A 26,645-nucleotide genomic window follows, 5' to 3' on the forward strand; every position below is an offset into this window, starting at 1 on the left:
TTGTTTAGCGAAATTTGTGAAATGGTGATAGGAAATTAAATATGAAGTGGTTTAATAATTGGATACGCCTATGGATGACAGTTTCGCCATCCAGCAGCCATATTATATCACGTGATTTGGAATGCCTAATAATAACAGATGCAAAAAGTGTTGCCTATGTAGTAGATTGAATGTAGGAATTGTTGGTTTTGCAAATATTTTTTAATTGCAAAAATATTGATGAAATATTCAAATTATGATACAATACTTTGTACTGGTTTAATTTAAGCATATAAATTTAATTACAATAAAAAAATAAATGTAATATTATTCTGACGTCAAATGTCAATCATTCTTTAAAGTGAGACACGTTTATACGCGAACTCAAATTACAAAGCGAGACAGCAACATCCCTCGTCGATAACTCGCAGAATAAAGCATCGACAAACCCGTTAAATGTTTTATCTTTTATTAAATGGATATTTTCCCAAACCGCAGGTCTGGGATTGCTCAGTAATTCCCGGGGTTGTACAAAATTACGTTTATTGATTGTAATGTTTTGAAATAGAAATTTTAAGGTACCTGTGTGGAAATTAAGTGGTTTGAGTAATTTACCTTGTTTATAACGTTGCCAAGCACTGGAGATCGAGGGGCCCTTCTATCAGCAAAATATTTTTTCCACGATTTTGAGGTACGTATTTGTGGCTGAAGGAATGCGATTTTTTTTGTGAAAAATTGGAAAATCTAGGTAAAGATCTGTTGATTTTTGTTGTTTATTTTGTTGCTGTGTACCTACACTTATAATTTATTTGACCTGCCTTTCAATATACTTCTTTATATTAATTTTATTTAATAATCTTTCTATCCATCATTCACTAACCATTTATTTATGAGGATGGGGTGGACATTTATAAAAATGTTTTTTAATGTATTGACAAACATTTTTATATTCAATAATATTGTAAAGAAAACATTCGAGTTCTTGTAATGTAAAATGTTGAATAGGCTTGTATTTACAACATTTTTGTTGAAAGATATTTATGTTAGAAATCAGGTGTAAAATTGGTGATAACATAATCTAAATAAGAGGGATAAAAAAGACTTATTATACTTATAAAAAGACTTATAAAGAATTTTTATATATTTTTTAATTCCCCTTGTTTGCTCACATTATGAAAAAGTCCTATTTTAAGTGTATCTATATATTTTAGTATTCCTATTCATTTTTAACAATTTTTCTGCATAATACTAGTTTTTATTTTATAAATCTAGTGGTTAGATTGGTGGTCACATTGTAATCGTAATGCTATGCAGCAGAAAGATTGTTTATCATAAATTTTTTGTACCAACAGTTTTTGTCCACTTGTTGATCAGATTTTGTAGTACTTTTGGGTGGGAAATTACTAGCTATATTTCTGGTGTTTCCGCATCTTCTAGCTAGGAGAATAATGGCAAGTGATCTTTCTTTCATTGTTATTAATTTTATGCTATAGTGGAACCTCGATTATCCGTCAGGGCACCGGACCAAGGGTATGAAAGATAATCGAAAAGACGGTTAACAGAACATTAAAATATAAATAAAAATTCATAGTACATATAACTCAAATTGTATTTGTATGTTTTATTTGACAATATAAGAGGGATTTATGTTAGTACAGTCGAATCAATTTGATTTAAAATATTCCGAAATCTTTGTTTTGTTGTTACTTCAAATTTTGCAACGGCTGAATTTCTTAATCGACGTAAAATCATCAAATCTAATAATTATCGTGCCATGCGTTTTTATTTTCGGCTGGCGATTCTAAAAATAGAACTCTAAAAGCACGGTATCATTTATCATTACCTATTTAAATTGAAATTTAATCCAGAGCCCTGAATAAGAACAAAAATTATTTAAAAATGCGGTGGTGGCATAACTGCACGTGTACATTTCAAGGAATTTTGTTTGGCTTATCGCAATGCTCAAACAAAATGAATTGATGACTAAATTTTTACTTATGTAGTCAATATAACTTATGTATGGACCCTGACGGTTAACAGAGGTGACAGTTAATAGAGAGACGGATAATCGAGGTTCCACTGTATTTTGTTTCCACCCATTTTTCTTCTTTCTTGTGCCCTTTATCCTATGGAGCTACAGCCCAAGTTGGGCCCTGGCCTCCCCCAGCATTCACTTCCAAGTAAATCTGTCCCTGGCTGCTCTCCTTCAGCTATACACCCTCAATATCTCCTTAGTATTGCTTCTCACTTCGTCTATCCACCCTTTTCTTGGATCTGAGTGACGTCCCACCATAATCGTTCTACTAGGTGCTCTGTCATTATCCATTCTTATAAGGTGTCCTACTTAGCTCAATCTTTATATTTTTGAATAATTTGCTATAGAGGGTTCTTTGTAATATTGATACAACTGGTGGTTGAACCTCAGTCTCCACGTACCATTATCACAGATGGGTCCCAACCAGGGGCGGTTTCTCCATTGGTTCACTTGTGCAGTGAACACCCAATGAAATTTCATTAAAATACATATTTTTAAAAATCTCATAAATATCATTAAAATATTTTTTCTCAAATCTCATAAATATCATAGTATCATTAAAATATAACTGTATTTATTAATCACATAATTTGTTTGCACAACACCGCTACGCTAGATGCACGTGGTAAGTGCAGAATTCAAATTGAACCCAGCCACTATACAGTAACACTATAGAAGAACGAGAGCTCTTAAATCCGTGAACCAGGGATTCTCCTATCTTAAAACATTGACCATTTGTGCACTGCACACAGAGACCGGGGCGAAGCGTTTTGATTCACAGTTTGGCATTTTCTGTTGTGGGATTTTATTAAATACAATGATGGTAGGTAGTTTTTTTAGGATGGTGGAGCCTTATTCAGTGAAGTTTATAAAAGAAAATGCAAATAGTTTTGAAAATCGACTTCTTATAAAAAGAATGGACTAACTTGGCCGGAGATAAACTTGGTACAAGAATGTGCAATAAGAAACAAAAAGTTTAAACATTGTTTTAAAGTTGAACAATATAGAAAAACTTAGTGATTATGTGGGTGTGATAAACTACATTTTTTATTTTGTTTTCCATGTTTAGTATTTTCAAAGAATAAAACTAATGTCGGTCTTTGGATGCCGTTAAAATAAACGATATTCGTAACTTCTGCCTCTACCTTCACCACCGAAGAAGCGCCATCATTCAGTAGGTTTCATATTCTGCACAAAACAAAAAAGTGTGTGACATCCTGACTAATCGGGTCAAAGATAGGTTTCATTTTACAGAACATCGTTTGGCGAGGCCCCAAAAATTTCACCGTTCGTATAATTACATTCTTTAATTGAACACCCTCCTTAAATTAACACGAGCCGCCACTGGTCCCAACATCTCTCTTTCAAAAGTATTGATAAGTTTTATTGTCTATTTTCTGTCGTGATACTCACTTCTATGCCATATATTGCTATTGGTCATATCAAGGTTTTATATATTTTAAACTTTACTTCCCCATTGATGTTTTTGGTTCCAAACACCTGCACAGAGAGAAGTATGCTTTGTTAGCAAGCATTATCCTTTTCCTTCCGAATTTTCTTTCTTGTGTTATTCTTTCCTTTCTTTATCTTACAACACTTTGCACCCAGCAATTTTCATTAAATTTGTTGCTGTTAATCTTTAGTTGTCAGCATGGCTATGTTCCATCAAGACAGGTCTTGTCATTCTTAGGGTTTTTTACCATTTTTCTGTGTTCTTTATACTGTAGATATACTATGCAGTAATTTGTACTGATTTAATATTTATATGGCCAGTTACGTTGGTTTTTCTGACTGCCTCAAAAATTAAGTTGAACAGCATGGTTGATAGTGAGTCCCTGTGTCTGACCCCCACATTGCTATAAATAGGGGAGTCAATTCTCCTTCTACTCTATCTGAGGCTTTTGAACCCTTTAACATCATTTTTATGAATCTGATGTATTTGTTAGGTATACATAGATTATGAATATCTTCCAGCATTTTGTTTCTTTTCACAGGATCAAAAGCTTGTTTAAAGTCTGTATACAGATTTACAGATTATACAGTTCTATGTCATATTCATAAGCTTTTTCCTGGATCGATCTATAAGTGTGAATACATTGTATGTAGTGGCTCTATTTGTCCTGAATCCATTTTGATATTCACTGATTATATTCTCGGACTATTCTAACAATCTATTATAGATAATACCAGAAAGAATTTTGTATATTACATTTAGAATTTAATATAATTTATTATATTACTTTTACCTCCTTTATTGTCTTTAAGTTTCTTTATTAACTGAACCACTTCATCATAACTTGGATTTTCAATATTCTACTCCGCTGTATAATGTATTGTCTCATTTTTGCTCATTTTCATTGCCTGTGTTTAGCTTTTCTTCGAAGTATTCTTTACATTTCCTTATAATTTAATGCTTATTTGTTAGTAGTTTTTCATCATTTTCTTTGCATATCATCAATTTTGGTCTAAATGTGTGTTTTCTTTTATATTATATTCTGCTTTCGTGTCTGTTGTTATGCTCTTGGATTTCTTGTAGGTACGTACTTGTTTTTCCAAAACCTTTCTTTTTTCCTCTGCATATTCTAGACGCTTGTATTCCCTTCTCGTTATAAGTTTCCCTGCTACTTCTGGTGTTTCTTTGGAGTTGATTATGTCTAGCTAGCCTTTTTACAAAGTGTGTTCGAAAGCTTGAAAATTTTGGGCCCAGCATAATTTTGCAAATTTTTAATTTTTTTGCGGACTCTGGATTGCAAAATTATTACGCAAAAAACCAGTAAGGTGATACAAACGAAATTTAGCACACATTTTGGTCGTATTATAAAGTTTTTTTGGGCGGAATATGAAGGCTGTAAGTTATCCATAAATAATCGAAAAATTTTTAATCAGAAACTCCATTTTTTGCACTTTTATGCCAATTAGGTATTACTATTTTATAAACAATAAATAGTAAATTTCCAATTTATAACTAGTCAAAAATATTATGTAAAATTGAAAAACCAAACTTTTACCCTGTATAATTTTTCTTTGTTGGAGGAATATCTCTTGAAAAAATTTTTTGTCAGATATTCTTAAATGAAGAATTTAAGCTCAAGGTTTGCGACTGGCACACATCGTGATTATTGATACAAGGTACATCTTAAAGTGATTCCAATAAAAAAATAGACCCATATGGAAATAATACTAGAAATAATAGTACTAGAAAAATCGAGAAGAAAATATGTTTGCTACTTCGGCTTTATCGGCCATAGCATGCTAACACAAAATATAAATTTTCATAAAAAAGTTTTAAACCGTTTTGAAGCAATATTAAAAAAATCGGTTTTATATTCAAACTTTAACACCTTGTAACTTTTTCTGGGTGCACATTTGCATAGGCCGAATCTACTTATTTTTATCCCTGAAATAGTGGTATCGTGGTATGACCAATCTGTTTGTCACACTCTGTAGGTGACTGTGATGCATATGCATGATACATTATCTACGTCATTTGCTACTGTATTAATGGTGTTTTCGAAATAAAGTAATGAACCTATTTTTAGCCTACTTTGATTTTCTAATACAATTAAGCCAAATTGGCAGCGAATGTGTGATCTAGTTAAAACTGTTCTTTGTAATCACCAAATGACAATATGTACTAATTTACGTACAAAATGGAAATCTGCAATAAAGGCTCACATTGAAATTGTTCATAGTTGTAGTTTGGCTGCATGTTTTGATATACATAATCAGATTTTAAGCTTCATTGAAAGCTGTTTTAGAAAATAATATCTAAACATTACCAAAAAGTATTGATACAACATCAGACAATTCAGCGTCTTACATTACAATGTCTTATTACATTTAAATTTTAAGAAATCAGCATTTTACTAAAATTTACAGAATATACACTCACGGGCACAAAATTCTGCCACTAAAAAAGTTTGATTAAGTTTGACAATTTATAACCAAAATATTATCTGTACTCCGATTTTTAAAATTCTTGCATCAGTTTGTAGGTAACATTATTGATATTGTTTGTTATTATTCCCACAACAATTTTTTTTTATTTAGATGGCATTATACGGGAGTAAATGGAAACGTTGTATTTTCTCATAACTTTAAAAAATATTGTGGAAAAATGAAAGGGCTGATTTTGTTTCTCGTGCGCGAATAGCGGAGAAATATTGCAACTTTCTTAAATAATTCATATTGTCAATTGATATTGTCAAATTTACGTACATTTCATACCTACTGTCGTTGAAGAAGAAAAATTATATGTTGCTCCACAATATTGATATGATATGCAATTTTTATATAAAGGTAAATTTAATTACAGTGGAACCCCGAAAATTCGAACTAATTGGGGGGCCGAACAGCCTGTTCGGATTCTGAAAAGTTCGGATTATCCGAAAGTTAGCCTAACTAGTAATTCAAAGCTTTCATTGTCGTTGATTTTGAGTCGCAAGACGTTCTCGTAAGAGTGTGGACAATAATTTTGGACTCAAGTTGACTACGAAAGAACCAAAGTAAGTTTATGTTTAACCTGTATAAGCAGTACATATTAAAGTACGTATTTATTTTTAAGAAATGTTAAAAATGTCAAAGTCCTATTAAATTAATCCTACATTGTTCAATGTTCTGGTTTTAATCTGTATAATAAATATGTTTTTAAGTTTCTGCCTTGAATTTTTTAATTTTTTTCACTTTCCGTTGGTTCGGATTTGCCGAACGTTCGGATTAGTGGGGTTCGGATTTGCGGGGCTCTACTGTAATTGTATTTTACTTGCAGTACTGCATTTTAATAAGGACTATGGCCCTGACAATTATCCAGTAACCAGGACTAATACAGGGTGTCTGCGTAACTTGGAACCATATGGGAAACTTTTTTAATATCAATTTTACGAAAAAAAGTCATTCTTTATAAAGTGCTCTGCATAGTCTAAAACCTAAGATGCAATCATCAGATATCAAATTTTATCAACAGTATACGAGGTATGTCAAAAAATATGAATTTCTCTCAAGAACAAACTACCTTTATATTTCAAAATATCAAAAAATTTTGTAATGAAAAGTTATTTGTAATTGAAAACCATATTCAAATATGCAATAACAGCCTTCTACTTAAAAAAAAATGTCTGAAATTTTCCTAAATTACCGATTCCGAACATCATTTTTATTTATTAGACATGTAATAACTCTTTTATTAATAATTTTAGGAAAAAAAGTTATTCTTTATAAAAATCTGTGCATGGTCTAAACCTCAAGATGCAACCATCAGTTATCCAAGTTTGTTAATTTTATACGAGGTGTGTCAAATAATATGAATTTAGAAAGAATTCTAGAATTGAACACTCACAAGTGACACACCCCGTATAAAATTAACAAACTTGGATAACTGATGGTTGCATCTTGAGGTTTAGACCATGCACAGTTTTTTATGAAGAATAACTTTTTTTCCTAAAATTATTAATAAAAGAGTTATTACATGTCTAATAAATAAAAATGATGTTCGGAATCGGTAATTTAGGAAAATTTCAGAATTTTTTTTTTCAAGTAGAAGGCTGTTATTGCATATTTGAATATGGTTTTTAATTACAAATAACTTTTCATAATAAAATTTTTTGATATTTTGAAATATAAAGGTAGTTTGCTCTTGAGCGAAATTCATATTTTTTGACATATCTCATATACTGTTGACAAAATTTGATATCTGATGATTCCATCTTAGGTTTAAGACTATGCAGAGCACTTTATAAAGAATAACTTTTTTTCGTAAAATTGATATTTAAAAAGTTTCCCATATGGTTCCAAGTTACGCAGACACCCTGTATAATTGGCCAATATAATTAAAAGTGCGAATAAAGTTGCAGAGCGTAGAAACCATGTGTCGCTTTGACGAACTTGCACGGTCCCGATAAATAAAAACATTGCTTTGAAAGTGCTTTTTGAAAACATAAAACAAAATTAACAACAAAACAATTCAATAGCGGGTATGTCTACCTCTCGCAGCAACGACCTGCTCGTAATTTGTTTGGCATCGAATAAATAAGATGTGTTATCTTTGCCTGGGGAATAGCCCGATATTCCTCTACCAGGGCCATAACTGTACCAAATTTTTTGGTGGCCTAGGATGACGGCGAATAGCTATTTTCAATTCATCCCATAAATGCTCAATAGGACTGAGATCTGGGCTGCATGTGGGCCATTCTAATCTCATCAATCCAACCTCTATTTAAGATATTTATGTTTATGAGTCCATCAGTAATTTTATTTACAAGAAAAGAGATATTTGGATAATTCAAAAAACAAAACCTTGGAGATGCCTCCAGGATAATACGAAAGAACTATCAAACAAAATCAGCTCTTCAATTTTTCCACAGAATTTTTTAATACAACGCTTCCATTCTGCCCCGTATAATGCCTTTCAAGCAATTTTTTTTTGTTACCGGAATAATAATACACGATATCAATACATGTAAATACCTACAAACTGATGCAAGAATCTTGAATATCAGAGTACAAATAATAAAATTATAAATTGTCAAACTTAATCAAAAATTTTTAGTGGCGGAATTTTGTGCCGGTGAGTGAAGTATAAAGGTTTCAAATTGGGATATTTTCCAAAGCAAGGTTTAGGTGGAAAGAAATGATTTTTTCTTGAAAGTAGAGGTTTAATTTTAAGGGATCATTGTTGAAACATTGATTAACTCTTTGCTGCACGAGATTTTATAAATTTTCTAGTCTATACCATTGCTGCATTCATTTTATAACGTTGCTAGATTTCATTCCGTATGACGACGACATTGTGAATCCCTCATTAAATATTAATTTGAAAATGCTTTGAAGTTAAAATAATAGGTTTTGAAAAACAACTAACTACTTGTACGATGTCGTGGGTAATATTGATTTTCATCCCTCTCGATATCAAGTTTGAAAACGAAAGTTTCACAAAATTTCTTTTTAATTAAACCTTTAGTCTATTTGGTATTACTGGCATCTTATATTTTTCGAAAATGTTTGCAAGAGAAGTACCGCAGTTTATCTGTGAAAAAATCATCGGTTTCACGTAAAATTTTTATACAGGTTTTTGATGATTCTAAAAAGCATATGAGAGATCTCTCTGCAATCCTGACCCCCGGAGAGAGTGTAGTGGTCGACGTGATGTCGTGTATCGTCTGTCTCCAAAGATCTCTGTCTCTGGTCATTTCTTTTAACTCATGCATAGGTCTTTTGCATATTCCTGTAATTTGATCTATCTATCTTGTTGGGGATCTTCCTCGTGATCTTCGGCCTTCCTCCTTACCTTGTATAATGAGTCTTTCCATATTTTCTGTGTTTGAGTTCATAACATGTCCAAAGTATTTTAATTGTTGGAGATGGACTTTACTGGAGAGTCGTTTGCTATATTTTAGATCTCTTAAGATTGAATTTTTTGTCCTACGATCGATCCAAGGAATTCGTAGCATTCGTCTCCAATAGAACATTTCAGTGGCGTCTACCTTTCATCTTTCCGATTGTGTCAGGGTCCAAGATTCACATCCGTAGGTCAGTATTGGTAATATTAAGCAGTTGATCAACCTCGTCTTTAACGTTCTTGAAATTTGACACTCCTTTCATATTGTGATCATTTTTGCTGTGGCAACTTTTGCTAGATCACATCTACGTTCTATTTCTTCCTGTAGTGACCCTGTGTTTGTGATCAATGATCCCAATCTGAGAGACCCATATGAGAGATAGCTAATAACAAATCCTTCAAGAAGTTCAGCTGAATTTGCTTTGTTTTTTTTTTAATCATAAAAAGTGTAAAAACATTTTTGGCCAAACTTTCTTGTATATTAAAGTGGTAGATCATACATAACCCTTGTTTTTGCATTAATTTATGTTTTATTCTCAATTTTTTTTCATAATGGGTTTGTGTAATGGGTTTGTCCTTTTTCAATTCATGTTCCTTTTCGTTGCCATCTTGTATAGATTTTTATGTTCTTATCATCGTTCTTCATTTTTTCCATAGTTTTTTGAGCCACTACTTAGTCTTTGAATATGATTGTATCCTTTTTTATCCCGTTTCATCAGCTTGCCTTTTCTTTCTAGCTTCTGCTACCTTTTCTTAACTTCGGCACCATTTTTCCTCTTTGTCAATACCAATTTAGTTGTTTAGTTTCTTAATTTCGTTTATTATCACAGCTATGGATATTTTTGTGCCTCTCTGTGAGTTAAGCTTTCCCTTTTTGCTTCAATACTTCAAGTTTGTCTCCTCAATTTATCCTTTCAATCATGAATATATTGTTACAGGTCCCAGCCACAAAAATGACTAAAAACACGAAACTAAAGACCTAAGTACTACCAAGTGCTATTACCAGCATGGATATGAAAACTTTAAGATGGATTATGGAGGGGAGAGTCGAAGGGAGCCAGGTCTAGAAGCTGTGAGGGCGTTGCATCAAACTGTTGTTGCACTTAGAGCTGCCCTTGAGGAGAGTAAGTCAGAGATTTTGCAGTTGAAGAATAAGGCTTGGCCGATCGAAACAGTGCAGGAAGCTTTTCAGATTTTGACTTTGGAAAACCATATTCTTAGGCAAAAGCTGCTAAAAGCAGACAATCAACAATCAGGAGAACAAGAAACCGATGGAAGTCGTGAGGATGTTGGTGATAAGCCCAAGAGTATTGAGGAGGTAAAGGTTTTGGAAGGTAAGTAAACTCACTTTTACTAGATTCTTTTACTTTTACTTCATCATCATTATTATTATAACCTTTTAAAAACATTACAGTGGAAGATTCTTCAAAACCACCAAACGAAACAGTTACACCACAAAAAGAAATCGTTGCCGTAGACTCTTCGACAAAAACTGAATCACCAAAATGTATAAATGAAAAATTATCGCCAAAAGAGCACCATTCTCTAGCCAAACCAAGTTACCAACTACTAGAAGATACTTATCAATCGGAACCAAGAGTAAAAAAAGTTACTATAGTATCTCCCAAGCTAAGTCCCAAACGCATACGTAACTTAGAAGCACGAATTTCTATCAAATCCGAAACTATAAGCCCAGGAAATGTTTCCAGATCTCTAGAAAGTCTCACCGTACTGAAATCTCCGATAGAATCTAAGAATAAACTATCTTTCTCGAAGACCTTCAGTTTCTCGAACTTATCTAGTCATATTAGCCGAGAGTTTCATTTGGATATTGATGAAGAGATGAGCCATAAAGATACAGAACCGGCTGAAAACAATTTAGGGGATGAAGAAGAAAATAGCGAAGTTCATAGTCCTCAAAATGACACGGATCAAGCCGAGGAAGTCGATGATATCGAACTTATTTTTACAACGGATGATACGAAAGATTCAGATTTTAAGGTATGTACTTTTTAAATATGTATAAGTAATACAACCATTTATTATGTTGGCCTGCGCATTGGTCACAAAATTTTTTGTGAGGTCAAGAGATTTTATAGATTTAGTGGATGTTGAATTCAAAAATCAAGTAATTTTGCTTAATCAGGTCAGATTTTTTCTTATCTATCTCAAATTAAAAAAGTCTGATTCTTCTTCTTGACTGGTTTTACAACTCGGGGTGACTCTTCGTCGCATCCACTTGTTCTGAGAACCTTCCTTTCAAATACTGTCAGCTTATTTATGAAAGTCTTCCTTCCATCGGTCGACGTGTTCTGTTTCTATCATTATTAGTTCACCTGCTTCATTTCTCATAGCTTGTGTTACCCCAACAGTTCCACCTTGTCTGTCTTCACTTCCCTAAATAATTTTCTTATTTGATTTGTCTTCTTTCTTCTTAACGTACCATCTCCGCGACGAAGGTTGGCAATCATCATTGCTATTCTAACTTTTGACACCACAGCCCGAAAGAGTTCAATTGAGCTGCATCCAAACCATTCTCTATGGTTGTGGTTTCTCAACCAGGACATTTTTCTTCCACCTACGCTGCTCCTTCCTTGAATCTTTTCCTGCATATCTGTCATCACGTGTTATATGATCCAAATATTATTTATCTCGCCACTTATGTCCATTTCTCGTATTTGCTGTTCTATGTAGCTCCACTTTTTAACTCTGAGTAGTCGCCTTGTCTGTGGTTTTGTTCTGTGAAAATCTGCTTTGGTCTCATCTGTGTAGGGTTTTGTAGCATTTTCAGTCATTTGTGTTTTTATTTCCAGCATTTTCTCACATTGTTTGTCAAACCAAAATTTCGGTTTTTTGCGAATCTTTTTTTGTTTTCAACTGCTTTTTGCATTATTGTCCTATATCTGATTCCATTCGCTGTCAAGCTAGTCCTAAGTCTACAGTATGCTCTTCCTCTCCCAGCAATTGGAATACTCGATCGAATGCCTTCTCGAACTCGATAAAACAAACAGACTACACTGCCCCATTAGTTAGCTAATTATTTTTTATTCTATACTTTTTCCAGGAACAACTGGTCTCCATTGATGGAGGAGATAGTAGAGCTCAGTCATCTAATATTTTGCGGTTGCCGCTCAGCGATATGGATCCCAACTTATCCGATCGCGAACTGGAAGATGATGTATTTAACGATAATTTCGAAAACGAAAATCAAGAAAACATTAATTTTCAGTCGTTTGACATGAAAAGGGACAATTCTCAGCTCTGTGATTCAAGGTAATAAACACGCTAGCGAATCTCTTTTAATATATTATTACACACAAAATTTATTAGAAGTTAATCTCCATACAGATGTTTCGGCAGAGTGCCTTTCTCAAGTGATATATTTTACTGTGTAAACTAGTTTACTGTGTCTGAACTTTAAAGTCTTTAACTGAATATGTTGAGGAGTGGGGAACTCTTTATCTCAAGTTGATCATGCAGAATTATATCTGTATTTTTTAATTTATTAATTTCCATAGATTCTAATAAAGATAGCTTAAGGCCTTTATTTTGGATATGGACAATAGGGATGTTCACAAAAAATTAAAAAGTCATTTCAAACATGTAAAACGATTAAGAAACACACTAGGAATAATTGTCTAAAATTTCAAAAAAATTGAAAAAGTTTTTCTATAAAAAATCTTTATTAGAAATCTAGCATTATTTTAAATTTCAAGAACGCTTCTCTATTGGCCTGACGTCACTAGTCGTATACCCCAAGCGCGCGTCATTCTCCCAGTGTTATTGGGTGCGTTCGGACGACCACAGCGGCTGGACAGCTGAGCCAGCAGTAGCTGTCAGACGTCACCGCTGGAAGCCAGCCGCTGAGAGATTTACTAAGCTTTCCCTATCACGGCTGGATACAACCACTCAGCCGATTTCTGCTGACAGCCAGCCGCTATGGTCGTCCGAACGCACCCATTGTTTACCTGTTTGACGTTTCAGGTAATTTTATTTTGTTCACTTTTTGTTTTATCAGGGTTAAAGTGGAGTTTTATAGTGAATTTTTTTTGTTTAAAGTGGATAGACTGTTTGTAAGGACATATTTTGGGTGGTACAAAAATAAATAAATAAAATGGAAGAATGTTTTCAGAAAGTCGATTCGTATAACCTACCGACTGTAGTGTAGATGTAACAATGGTGTATGATTTCTTGGCATCTTGTAAAGAAATAAATCAACCACAACTTTACTGAGTGTATATTTCATATAATTTTCCATGTCTTCTTTAAGCTAAAAAAATAAATGCTTAATCCTCTACAAAAAAAATTAAGAGAAAGTTGTATGCATGCAGGGCTACATTGGCTGGTTATTAGGGTGCGTTCACTACGGAGACCAAAGGATGGTATCCTAGCCTAGAGCATGGTATCGTACTCTTCATATTTGTGAATTCTCGCATTTAAAATAATGCATTTATTTTACATAGCGATCGATAATATAGTTTCGATTGCCAGGTAAAATAAATACATTATTTTAAATGCGAGAATTCACGAATATGAAGAGTACGATACCATGCTCTAGGCTAGGATACCATTTTTTGGTCTCCGTAGTGAACGCACCCTTACTTTACCTGGCTTAGGTGTAATAAAAATATTTCTATTCTTCATGTGCCTTGTCCTTTGTGGACGTTGGCTATCATCATGGCAATCTAATTTCGTTTGCGGCGTTTCTGAATAACTCGATCGATGTTTGTCGTAGTTTGCTACGTACGTTTAAATTATTAATGATTTTAATATAATATAAAGTCATAGCTACATCCACATGTAGTTATTTCAATGTTTACTTTTACTGTATGTATTATTAGAATCCCGGTTTTAGGGATATCCCAGTTTAAGGAATACAAATTTGAGGTCCCGAAACTTTTTCATTTACTCCCTAAGGGGGTAGGCGCAAAATCTTGGTCTAATGCTATTTAAATTCATTCATTTTTTTTTCGAATCCTGAGAAAACTAATAAGTATTTTTGAAAAATGTAAATGCAAAAAGAACAATTACATTATTAAAAAGGGCCGAAAGTCTCTGGAAAACTTCTATAATGTTTATTTTTATAAGTTACAGGGGTGAAAAAAATAGTAAATTTAGTGTGATTTTATATTTCAAATTTTTCACTCAAAAGAAACTTGTTTATTCTAAATCTAACGGACTTTCGGTCTTCTGTAATAATGTAATCTTTCATTCTGCGTTTAAACTTTCCAAACATATTTATTAGTTTTCTTAGGATTCGAAAAAAATTTAATTAAATTGCATTTGACCAAGATTTTGCGCCTACCCCCTTAATAAATTTATCCGCTTAGGTATAGGAATACGTTGTAATAAAATAGTATCGCCTTATAATATTTTTCAGTGAATCCAAAAACTTTTTATGTACAATTCCCTACAAATTTAAATGATGTCTAATTTATAGGGTCTGTCAGGTAATAAAAAATACTTTATTACTATTTTACGTTATGCGCACCAAGTCTTTTAAGCCTCCCGACAAATTCAAAGATCATAAACTAGGTAATTTTTCATTTTTGTAAATTTTTTTATTAATAACCTATTTCCTTGAAATGATAACAGATAAATGGTGACAGATATTTAGAAGTCCAAAATACGAAGTTTCCGACTGTAGTAGAATTTTTATAATTTAGTTTTTTATAACCAAGCTAATTTAAATCTAAAACATATCATAGAATTGAGTAAAAATGAGTAATTTAAAAACTTATTTATTTAGAAAAAGATCCATAACTTCAATAAAGTGATCTTGACAACAGAAAAACTTGGTTTTTATTGACACTTCCTTAATGTCCCTTCTAGCTACAACAAACCATTTCTTTTTCTGTTTTAAATTGGTTGAAACGGTAATAAAAATCTTGTCAGAATTGTTTTTTTGATGTATTTACACATCCAGGAACAAAACACCACTTATTTGGCTCCATTTTTACTAATTAAATACGTAAAAAACAGCGCACATTTAAATACACTTCGTAAATAAGTACACAAAACTAGCCGTCGATCAAAGCCGATACGACTACTGACGTCACAAGTCCTAGCCTCGTTGCAAGGAGCCGTTTTTCTAGCCTCCAAGAAAATCGACATTATGAACTAATTTATTTTAAAAAATATACATTTTTAAACAGTTTTATGATTGCTACGTTTTTATACACCTTATAATCTATTGAATTTAACTATACTTAAAAATTAGTGAACATCCCTATTTTAAACTGTTCATTAAAATAATGATTATGATCTAAAAGGTGATGTGCGTATGTAGAATCTGTTTTTCTATTATTGAAAGCTTTTCTGTGTTCTACTACACGTTTGTTAAAGATTTTGCCAGTTTGACCGATGTAAGTTTTTGAACAGTCACCACGTACAGTCAGTTTGTGTTACACCACTATGTAGTTGCTTCGTCTTTTGGCTCTTATTGTTCTTAATATTTTTGTTTAGACTCTTATAATTTCTTCTCACAGCTGATTTTATTCATTCTTTTTTTATGTGCTATTTTTGTTAATATCTTGCCTATATATGTAATTGAGCAGAAGGTACTGGGTTTTTTCTCTGGTGGTGGGAAGACTAATTTTATGGCTTTCTATGCAGTCTTTGGTTTAAATCAATCGTACTTGTTTGGTTTAAACCAAACAGTGGATATAGTACTTACGTAATTTAAAGCATTTTTTGTTATAGGTCAGATACTTCTATAAATCAGGAAAAGAGCTTGAAGAGTTACTATTCTTTACAAGATTCTAGTTTCGAAAATAGATCGATGGAAAAAGATGAAAGTTTCGATAGGTTCGAGGAAAGAATTAGGATTGTAGAAACTGATATATCTAAATGCGGTATACACGACGTTGAATACGTCGTTGGAAGAAGAAATACCTGCCCCAATCCTCTTCAGTACAAACCACTGTTACACAGGTAAAAATAGATTTGAATTGTGTAATACTTTAACAGTACTTTCTAATTTATTATGAATTTTAACATTTAATTTATTTAGTTCATTTATTTAATTTATTACATTCACTATGTATTATAATTTAATTTAATTTATAAATTACATTTTACTATAATGTACATACAAATTATTCCCGACAGTATAAAACGCGAATTTTAAATCAGAATAATGAATGGATGAGCGTTTCAAATTATTGTATTTATACTACGGTCATGTGTTCTCGTTTTGACCAGAAATCTCTGCAGACATTGTGACGTCTCTAGTTTAGTTTTTTTTTTTGCAATAATGGCAAAATCCTTATATCACAAGAAACCTATGTCCCGTTACCATGAACTTCTGATCCACAGTGGTAAAGAACTCACTGGTATTAAGTGTTGCATGACAGCAATCATTATAGGGGTTACCAGGGGGTATTGGGGGTTGTAACTCCCCCCTCCCCCCCCATTAGGATGTACTTTGAGCTCTATACACTTAACACCATTATGAGTATTCAAAGGTGTTGCTGACAAATCAAGCCAGTTTGAAATTGTATCCCCCTTTGGGATCATCCTGGTTACGATGTTGGCAATCATAAAAACCTCAGTTGTTATTTTGACCTACACACCTCACACCTGTCAGACCACATCTTTAGAGTTCACAGCTAGAGACAAGTCGATAGACCCTCTTCTTCTTTTCGCCTGTTACGTGTAAACTTTTCATTAGATTTGAGTTTAACTTTTGTTGTTCAATTAAGTAGTCATCACAAAATGCTTTCAAGCTGTCCTGAAACGACTGATTTGGATCGATGTAAAAAATCAGTTTCACTATTCTGTCAACTACATTCACCGGCACAAAATTCCGCCACCCAAAATTTTTAATTAAGTTTGACAATCTATAACTTTATTATTTGTAGTACTCCGATTTTCAGGATTCTTGCATCAGTTTGTAGGTACATGTATTGATGTCGTTTGTTATTATTCCGATAACAAAATATTTTTGCTTAGATGGCATTATACGGGGGGTGAATGGAAGTGTTGTTTTTCTCCTAACTTTAAAAAATTCTGTGGAAAAAATTGGAGGGCAGATTTTGTCTTATACTTCTTATATATTATCCTGGAGGTATTACTAAGGTTATGTTTTTTGAATTATCCTAATATCTCTTTTTTTATAAGAGCTGTAAATAAAAACACTGCTTTGAAGTTTTTTTTTAATTAAAAATATCAAACTCACTAAAATTAACAAAACAAAACAAAATTAACAACAAAACCAAATAATTCAACAGCGGGTATGTCCACCTCTTGCAGCAGCGACTGCTCTCAATCTCTTTGGCATCGAATAAAGATGTGTTATCCTTGCCTGGGGAATAGCCCGATATTCCTCTACCAGGGCCTTAACTGTACCAAATTTTCTGGAGGTATAGGATGACGGCGAATAGCTCTTTTTAATTCGTCCGATAAATGCTCAATAGTATTGAGATCTGGGCTGCATGCGGGCCATTCTAATCTTATCAATCCAACCTCTATTTTATTAGTCATTCAGTGTTTTTATTTACAAAAAATGGTACAGCTCTTAAAAGAAAAGAGGTATCCGTATAATTCAAAAACAAAATTTTAGTGATGCCTCCGGGATAATATGACAGGACTATGAAACAAAATCAGTTATTCCATTTTTCCACAGATTTTTTTAAAGTTAGGAGAAAATACCACGCTTCCATTCACCCCTGTATAATGCCATACAAGCAAAAATTTTTTATTACCGAAATAATACCAATCGATATCAATACATGTACCTACAAACTGGTGCAAGAATTTTGAAAATCGGAGCACAAATAATAAAGTTATAAATTATAAAACTTAATCAAAAATTTTGTGTGGCGAAATTTTGTGCCGGTGAGTGTATATCACGATAGAAATTGTATGTAAAAATTGTTGTTGACAGTATGGAAAACTCCATGAGAGAATACATTAATGTAGATTACATAAGGGTGCAATAAAGTTATAAAACAAAGAATGATGATTGGTTGAATGGAGAATAGTCACAAAAAACAGTTATGCAGAATAAAAATAAATTAAACATCAAGACACACAGAAAATTTATAAACACCGATTTAATAAAAGGGGAATTACATGTACTATTAGTAGTTCTAGAAGTGAGAATATGAAATAGAGGTACCAACTGAAAAAGGTTTCAACGAGTAATCGTTGATAGATAGACAAAAGATAACGGACTGAAAAGTAAAATGGAATTCGGTAAAAATAAAGGAAAAAGACGAAGAAAAGGAAATAACGCAGAGATAATTTTACATATTAGTAAAGAATATTGAAGTAAAAATGTATACCATTTTATACCAATATTGAAGTAATTGTCGAACAGTCATTGTATTTTTTAAAACTTCTATCTGAACTAAGGGGAAGACAGAAAACATATCGTATAGATATATTAAATAATGGAATCATACTGTTTTACCGAATCGAATTTTATTCATTGTGACTACTTATTTTACCAAAATGACACAGGTATTCATTTTTCCTTGAATACCGCACACGAGTTCTTTTTAATATTTCATCACAACCCATGCCACGTAACAATAAAGACTAATACTCTTCAACATTTTGTCAAACACAGAAATTTTTACTCCAAATCCCATTCACGTTGGAGTATATTCGTTTTTTTCATTTCGTGCGCGCCTTTCTATCTACCCACCCATTTTGAGGGTTAAAAAAGGTTAGCGTATGAATTATTAAAGAAGCCACGTTTCTATTTGGACGGCCTTAATAAATAACTAGTTAAAATGATAAGGGTGTTGCTGTCTGAAGGATTTAAAATGGGATCGTTTGTGTAATTCTCGGAGGGATCCGAGGAAAATACTACACCGACTTTAATTTATAGATTTTCTTATTTATGGGATGGAGTGTTTATGGACCGGATGCAATCTATGTGAGAGAGTGATCTTTGGCGGGATATTTCGCTGAAAAATGTAGGATACTGTGATATGAAATCGGAAAGAAAAAACGTGCAAAGACTTTTTATGGATATACCTACACAGGGTATTAGTAAATAAGTGCAACAAACTTCAGAGGGCGATTCTACGTAAAAAAATAATGACAGTTTGCTATATAAACATATGTCTAAAAATGCTTCGTTTCCGAGATACGGGGTATTAAAAGGTTACTTACCCTTCATTAAGTAAGATAGGCAAAATGCCCTCACTTCCAGAATTCAATTTTTTCATTTTTTACGTTTAAAGCGATTAAAAAATAAGACAGCACAGTTTTAATATTATTCTAGGCGGCAGGCAACCCTTAGGGCCGGTTGTTCGAACGCTAATCAACAATGATCGCTATCAAATATTTAATTACTGTCACAACTGTCAATGTCAACTTTGGTTGGGTTATTACAATTATTAACATAATTGATTAACTAATGTCATAATTGTAATCAATAATTATGTTTTCAGCAACCCAATTAAAGTTGACATTGACAGTTTTGACAGTAATTAAATATTTGATAATGATCATTTTTGATTAGAGTTCGAACAACCGGCCCTAAATCTAATTGAATCTCTCGCAATCTAAGTAATAATTATTCCGCGTGTATCTACATATTTATTAGATCGATTTGTTTGTATACAATTTATACTTTCATTTCTATGTCAAGTTTGTATATTTATGATATAATATGTTTACTGCTTACTCAGCAGAAGTCACTGTGTCATCAAAATGCGTGCCCCACATTCGTGGTATACCTTGATCGTCTGTTTGTTATTTAACATTCTATATAAACAATATTGTAACTAAGTATTTCGTATTTTTTTAAAAGGATTCTAGAATTATCTGAATATTGAGGTAAGATATTGTTCATGGTGCACCATTATGCATAAACTATGAGGTTGAGGTGGTTTTTAACTTGTTTCCATTGACGTTGATGCCATTATGTTGACCAATTTGTAGTTTTGACCAAAATAGTTATTAATAATTTTTATTCCAGAGAAGCACTTTCTAAAGGATTAGTTCCTGGTAGGAAAACGAGACCAATTTTAACACAATCAAACGCAGTAAGAAAAGATTCAGGTGCACAAACGGATATATCAGCTCTTCCAGGCTCTAGTTGGAGATCGGAAAGTAGCTTAGCTAATAAAGTAAGTAATCAAATAATACGTAACCACATGCATGTAAATATAAAAGTCATATTAAAAATAAAACATTGTACATTTTGTTACATTCTTTATTTTTAGATTTTAAATATTAGGATTTAGATACTTTCTACCCGTTGACAAAACATATTAATTTCCTTTGCAAATTTCGCAAATAAGGACATCAGTTCTGCACCTGGAACAATCTGTATGGTCAATCATTCTTTGCGGACAATGCATTGTATCCACTTCTCTTTTTTATGTCTTCCAAGAATTTGCCATCGCAATAAAAACAGTAGCATCTTCTTCCTCAGGATTGTCTGCTGCAATATCTGTCATTCCATCATCATCAGAAGAATAGTCTTTCGAACTTACTGATTCGGATTCTGAAGAGGAATCTTGAAAGATTGCCTGCTTCTTGGTATTGAATGGGTGCTGGTCACTGCAGGATAGTTCGTTGGTTATCAGGTTGGCTTCATCAGGTCCTGGTGATTTCCACCTTTAATTCGCTTAATGACCATAGTTACTTCTTCGTTTGTTATTTTTGGGCCGTAAAGATTATCTATGTTGGTCTTCTTGCTGTATCTTCCAATAATTCTTACACGCATTCTTTCCATCTTAACTTATCTTCAATTGTAGTCAAAATATTTCCTTCGATATCTACAACCATGCTTGTATTGCGTTGTTTTCTGGTGTTCTGTACCTCTTTAAGGTACCCCATCAGAATAGCCCCGTCAAAAAAGCTCCGACAAAATAGCCCCGACATAATATCCCGCACACAAAATAGCTCCGACAAAATAGCCTGCAGACAAAATAGCCACGGAATAATAGCCCGCCGACAAAATAGCCCCGACAAAAAAGCTCCCTTCAGAATTCATCATGAAATAATTCCTTAAAAATACATTTTTTCGGAAGTGGTAATCATCCTCTATTCAGATGTTTATCTTAACCACATTAAATAAAAATGGTCTTTTCAGAGAACTCGAGTCCTGTCTTCCCTGCCTCTTGGAAGTTTGAACATTTAAGTTAAGCGAAAATCAATGTCTATTTATGATATAAACATTTTTTTCTGTTTTCGGGCAACAGTAAAATGCATTTTAAATTAAATAAATTAAATACATTCTTCCTTTTTGTCAAATAATTTAAATTAAAAAAAAGTTTTTGGACACCTTGTATAAATAATTATGTAACTCAAAAATGAATAACCATTTTCAATTTCGTTGCAAAACGAAAATACAGCCGAACCATATTCCAGTCCAATCAGAGAGTGCTGCAAGCACCTCTACCGGTTTCGAAACTTATTAGTCTCTCATCAGGAGGCACATATGCTGCTCTCCCTGATCCAACCAAAACAAACCCCAGCGTGCAGTCCCGAATTGCAACGAACGAAATGGCATAGATGCCCTAGCGGCAACTGCTAGCAAAAGACTAAGTTTTCACTCTAATGGCATATAATATAATATAATAATTATGTAATTGTTTATAAGGGGCTATTTTAGCCGGGGCTGTTTTGACCGGGGCTGTTTTGTGTGCGATCTATTTTGTCGGGGCTATTTTGTTTGCGGGCTATTTTGTCGAGGCTATTTTGTGTTTGGGCTATTTTGACGGGGCTTTTTTGACCGGGCTATTTTGACGGGTCACGCCACTTTAATCTATTTGTGTATATGGAAGTCGTATCCCCATGTTTACGTTGTAGTGTTTCAATTTCCGTACATTTCTCCATCACACATAATTGTTTTGCTCTTTTTATTTCCCTTAGTATATTCTTATGAAACTTTTTGTATTCGTCATTTCTACCTTTTAACTTGCTTCGCTCTTCCATCATATCTGCAATATTTTATCTGTCATCCATTCTTTCTTCTTTTCTTTTTGAAGTTATACTTCTTTACGATCGAGAGTGAAATTTTATAAGTCCCTGGCGCATGCGCAGACAGACAGTATTTAGTTCGTTGCTAATCTTTCAAATTATGTAGGTATCAGCGCAAATAAGTCATTAAAAGAATATATTAGTGTTTTAGTAAATGTATTATTTATTATATTTTTTGTGACTTTGGATTTGTCTTCCTCGGGAATAAGATATTTTATAATAATAGTAAGTATATTTACTTTGCTACTTAGCAAAGCAAAGCTTAAATAAAAGTAGCAAAGCTTAAATGGACCCCCTAGCACACCCTACGGCAGAAGGATGAAAGATGAACTAAGACTATTATACATTGGAGACCGTGGAACCACAAACTAAAAAGGGGAAAGCCACAAATGCGATGGTCAGATGATCTGAAGAAGCACACTGGGTCAAAATGGATACAAATTGCCCAAGATAGAGAGGCATGGAAGAAGGAAGAGGAGGCCTATATCCAAGGATGGATGTTTAGGGCTGATTAGATAGATAGATATTTACTTTAAATTTTAAAGTATTTTTATACTTCACTGGGTCTATTAAATTTGTCAGTATGTATGAGAAATCTTGTAATCTGTCAAAGCAAAGGGAGTATAGCTCAGTGGTAGAACGTTCGTCCGGAGATCGAGAGGTCCCTGGTTCAAATCCGTGTGTTATCTAACTTTTTTTTTTATTTTTGGTAGATATTGTTTTAATAAAAATGTTTGGAAAGTAGTAAGTAAAAATTAGTTTAATCTTTAAATAAAATACAAATAACCTGTTGAAAGTATATTTATTTCGTTGAAATCATATAATAGAAGTATAACTTCTTACGTGCGTATAAAGTACACACACATTCTCTTTTTGATTTAAGATTACCATGCCAAAGTGTGGTAATAGATGTCTTCATTTCGTTTCGCTGTTCTTCTATGCCGCTAGCAGTCTCTTAAATTATTTTCGAAGAATTCCATGAATCTCTGAATTTATTAAAATAAAAAAGAAAATACTAAAGATATTCCATTGGAGAAATCATACATGTCGTCATCATTGACTCTACAACCCATAGTGGGTCTTGGCCTGTTCTAAGATCAGCTTGCATTCTTTCCTATCCTTCGCCTTGATATTCAAATGTTTTAACACTTGTAAGTCGTCTTCCAACTGGTCCCAATCATGCTCTGGGCCTGCCTCTTCTCATCACTCCATCCGGTCTTTGGTTATTAATGAATTTCGTCGGTTCCATCTCATGCATTCTTTCCAAGCGGCCTGGCCACCGCAGCCTATTTATTTTAATGAACCTACCAGTACTAGGTTCACTATAAAGGCGGTAAAGCTTAAAATTATAGCGCCTATGCCATAATCCGTTTTTTCTGCACGCCTCATAGCATACATGTGGTGAAATTAAATTTTCAAATCTTGCCTTGTGATATATGTAATCTCTGCCGTTGAACATTTTTTTTTCAATTTACAAATACATATCTATTATATTTACGACGGATTTGATATAAATTCAATATTGCGTGTCTGCTCGTATGTATACAAAATGGTAGAAAATGGAGTGAATAACTTGTCAAAAATATAATATGCAAAATATGTTGTGTACGAGGATGTAACACGCTCATGACGAATAATAGTCCAGGAAAATAAGCAAAAAATACGCGTACTTAGAATAATCCAGGTAATGGTCAAGTGGAAATCGGTGGGACTGCGCATTTTATCAATGAAATTAGATATGTCTCAGACACTCCAGAAGCCGCTAACGATAAAATGTTTTAACATCGCATTGATCATTGTAAATTATTCGACGGATATTAGTACAGTGAAAATAATAAGACGAGAACTGGACAATATTGATAATAAAGAATAAATTTTAAGATTTTTCTACTTTAATGACAAAAAAGCAGCTCGTTAGCAGAAACCAATTCAAAATTATTTTGCACATCATATTTGAAACATTATTTGATTGAAAAATCTCATTTTTGTTGGCACAAAAATATATTAATTTGTCTGGACTAAATTACAGTTCTGTTTATCTTAAAAGGGATATGTTACTATCAATATTCACACAGTGTTGCCAAACTGAATTTTGATATTTTGGGTGTAAATTTTTTCCACCTATCTCCGAGAGTACCTACATCTACAATATCTGACAACTTTTTTTCGAAAGCCGTTCGAAGCCGATTTTTAATTACTAACAATTTAGTGCAAAAAACGTGATTTTTAGATTTTTTGTACCCCATTGAAAAGCTAAATAGTTGACATAAATTTACAAAATTTGATTTTTAGAACATTGAGAAAGCTTTAAAATGGCGATTTTTGAGTTAAAAATTCAATTTGTTGCTTCACAAACTGCACAATCGTTATTTGTTAATGACTATTATTAAAATTAATCTAGAACTTTGGTATTTCACTCAAAGTTGGGTATTGGCGTACTTAACAAACCCTCAAAATTTGAGACAGATCCATCAATTAGTTTCAACGTTATTCTATTTGTTTATCCCAGAGACTTTTTTGCGATAATATAAGACAGAAAGTAATGAAGATAGGGCAATTCTGCGAGTGCCAAATGATAGTAGAAGCCTTACATATAGTATCAATATATAAAAAAACAATATTTATTATAGTCCACAATCCTAATGCAAAATTATTAATATATTGTTTATAAACATTTAGAGTAATTTTAAAAATATTTGTTCTGTGGACAATATTTCCCTCATTTATTTTAAAAATATTGTCCTCAGAAAAAATATTTTTAAATACTCGAAAGCTGGTATTTTTACACGAATTTTCAAAGAAAAAAATGTGGTCTATTGTGTCAGTTTGGGTCAAAGTTAGCCATTTTTTTTAATTCACAGCTAATTTATTTATGATAATCAAGGAACTTGGTGCCATTTTAAAGAGTCCTGAGAAAGTACTGTAAAGAGTTAAAGTCCTGAGAAACATCTTCCTTCCCTGGACTATAAAGGAATGTCACATATTCGATTTTTATATCAATATCAACGAGACTAGAAAGCCTCTGCCGGAATTCCAAGTGGGTGTATTATTTAAATGAGTCCCGATTTCAACTTCAGGCTCGGAAACTTGCCTGCGTGATAACGATAATACCAGCAATTAGGAAAAGATATGAAATCCTTGTTTAGGGATATGGTTTTTTGAATTTATGAAAATGTGTAAAACAGAAACTAAGAATGTGCATTTCCAAAGTGTTTTACAATAAACGTTGTCTGGTTTAATAGGCAAGCTAAAGGTGGTTATATAGTCTGCAAGGGTATACGAGCAATGTGAAAAGTTTTTGACGGAATATTGAACTAAGCTGAAAAAATCGTTAAGAAATGGATGGAACATTGAAACGCTCTAAATATGCAATCATACCTATTTTTTTCTGCTTGAGGCCGTCTGATCCAACAGATCTTCGTTATTACTGAAGCTTATTGTGTTAACTGGCTATTGTTGTTTCCTACACCCAGTTTAGCATTTTTGTACCCCATAAAAGTTTGTACAGTTCTTTTGATTGGATTGTCCTAAATATACCAGGGTCTCCTTTTGGTTGTCCATATAGTTTTTGTCTTTTAAGGCCCAGCTCCTCGAAATTGCATACTACATGTCTTACAGGTTCTGGTGACTTATCACAGAGGCAGTAGTTAAGATCTCCATTGTAAATGCCTATTTTATTCAGGAATTCCCCTACTGGTGCATGCCTGGTCTGTTTTGTGATTCCATTAGTTTATTCAGTTCTTTAATGAAGTCCCACATCAGGCTGTGTGTCACTAATAGAATAGAAATAAGTGAACATTGAGATTGAAGACATAACATAATCAATGTTCCTCTTATACCGGAAGGTGTCGAGGTGTCCTCTTTACTTCGTTATTCTCTGTGAACTTACGCCACTGTTTCTGTCTCTAGCTAATTCTTTGGCTTCCTGCCACGATTTTCCTCTATTCTTCAATATTTCCATCACACTTGTATTCCATGTTTTCCTTGAACAGCCTCTCCTGTTTTTCCCTATCGGCCTCTCTTCTCATGTCATTTTAACTTTGTTGTCATTCATTCTAAATATGTGTCCAGTTTATTTTAATTTCTTTTCATGATTTTCTCCCTTTAATGTTTTTACTTTTTATTCTCTTATAATACCTTCGCTACGTCTTTTATCAGTTCTCCTAGCTCCCACGACTTTTCTTAAATACCTCATTTCCGCGGCTTGCAATCTCTTTTCTTGTTTGTTGTTTAATATCCAATTCTCTCTCAATTGGTACGTCATTGTATCGATAAACATTGTAAATTAGGTGCTCCGTTATTTTCTTCGAGATTGAAGAATAAAGATTAAATTAAATTAATATTTAGTTG

At 33.0% G+C, this 26,645-nt stretch overlaps 1 protein-coding gene across 1 annotated transcript in view; it reads left to right on the plus strand.

Annotated features, from left to right (window-relative positions):
* The first annotated feature begins 347 nt into the window (after positions 1 to 347).
* Positions 348 to 26,645, plus strand: part of LOC114328084 (uncharacterized) — a 33,694-nt gene continuing 7,396 nt past the window's right edge. Inside the window, exons 1-6 of the mRNA XM_028276835.2 lie at positions 348 to 670; positions 10,286 to 10,681; positions 10,762 to 11,348; positions 12,412 to 12,620; positions 16,050 to 16,280; positions 20,284 to 20,434. Coding sequence (XP_028132636.1) covers positions 10,375 to 10,681; positions 10,762 to 11,348; positions 12,412 to 12,620; positions 16,050 to 16,280; positions 20,284 to 20,434 — 1,485 coding nt within the window. The 5' untranslated portion in view covers positions 348 to 670; positions 10,286 to 10,374. The remainder of the gene's footprint in view (positions 671 to 10,285; positions 10,682 to 10,761; positions 11,349 to 12,411; positions 12,621 to 16,049; positions 16,281 to 20,283; positions 20,435 to 26,645) is intronic.

The sequence above is a fragment of the Diabrotica virgifera genome, chromosome 2 (genome assembly GCF_917563875.1).
Source record: "Diabrotica virgifera virgifera chromosome 2, PGI_DIABVI_V3a".
Lineage (NCBI taxonomy): Eukaryota > Metazoa > Arthropoda > Insecta > Coleoptera > Chrysomelidae > Diabrotica > Diabrotica virgifera.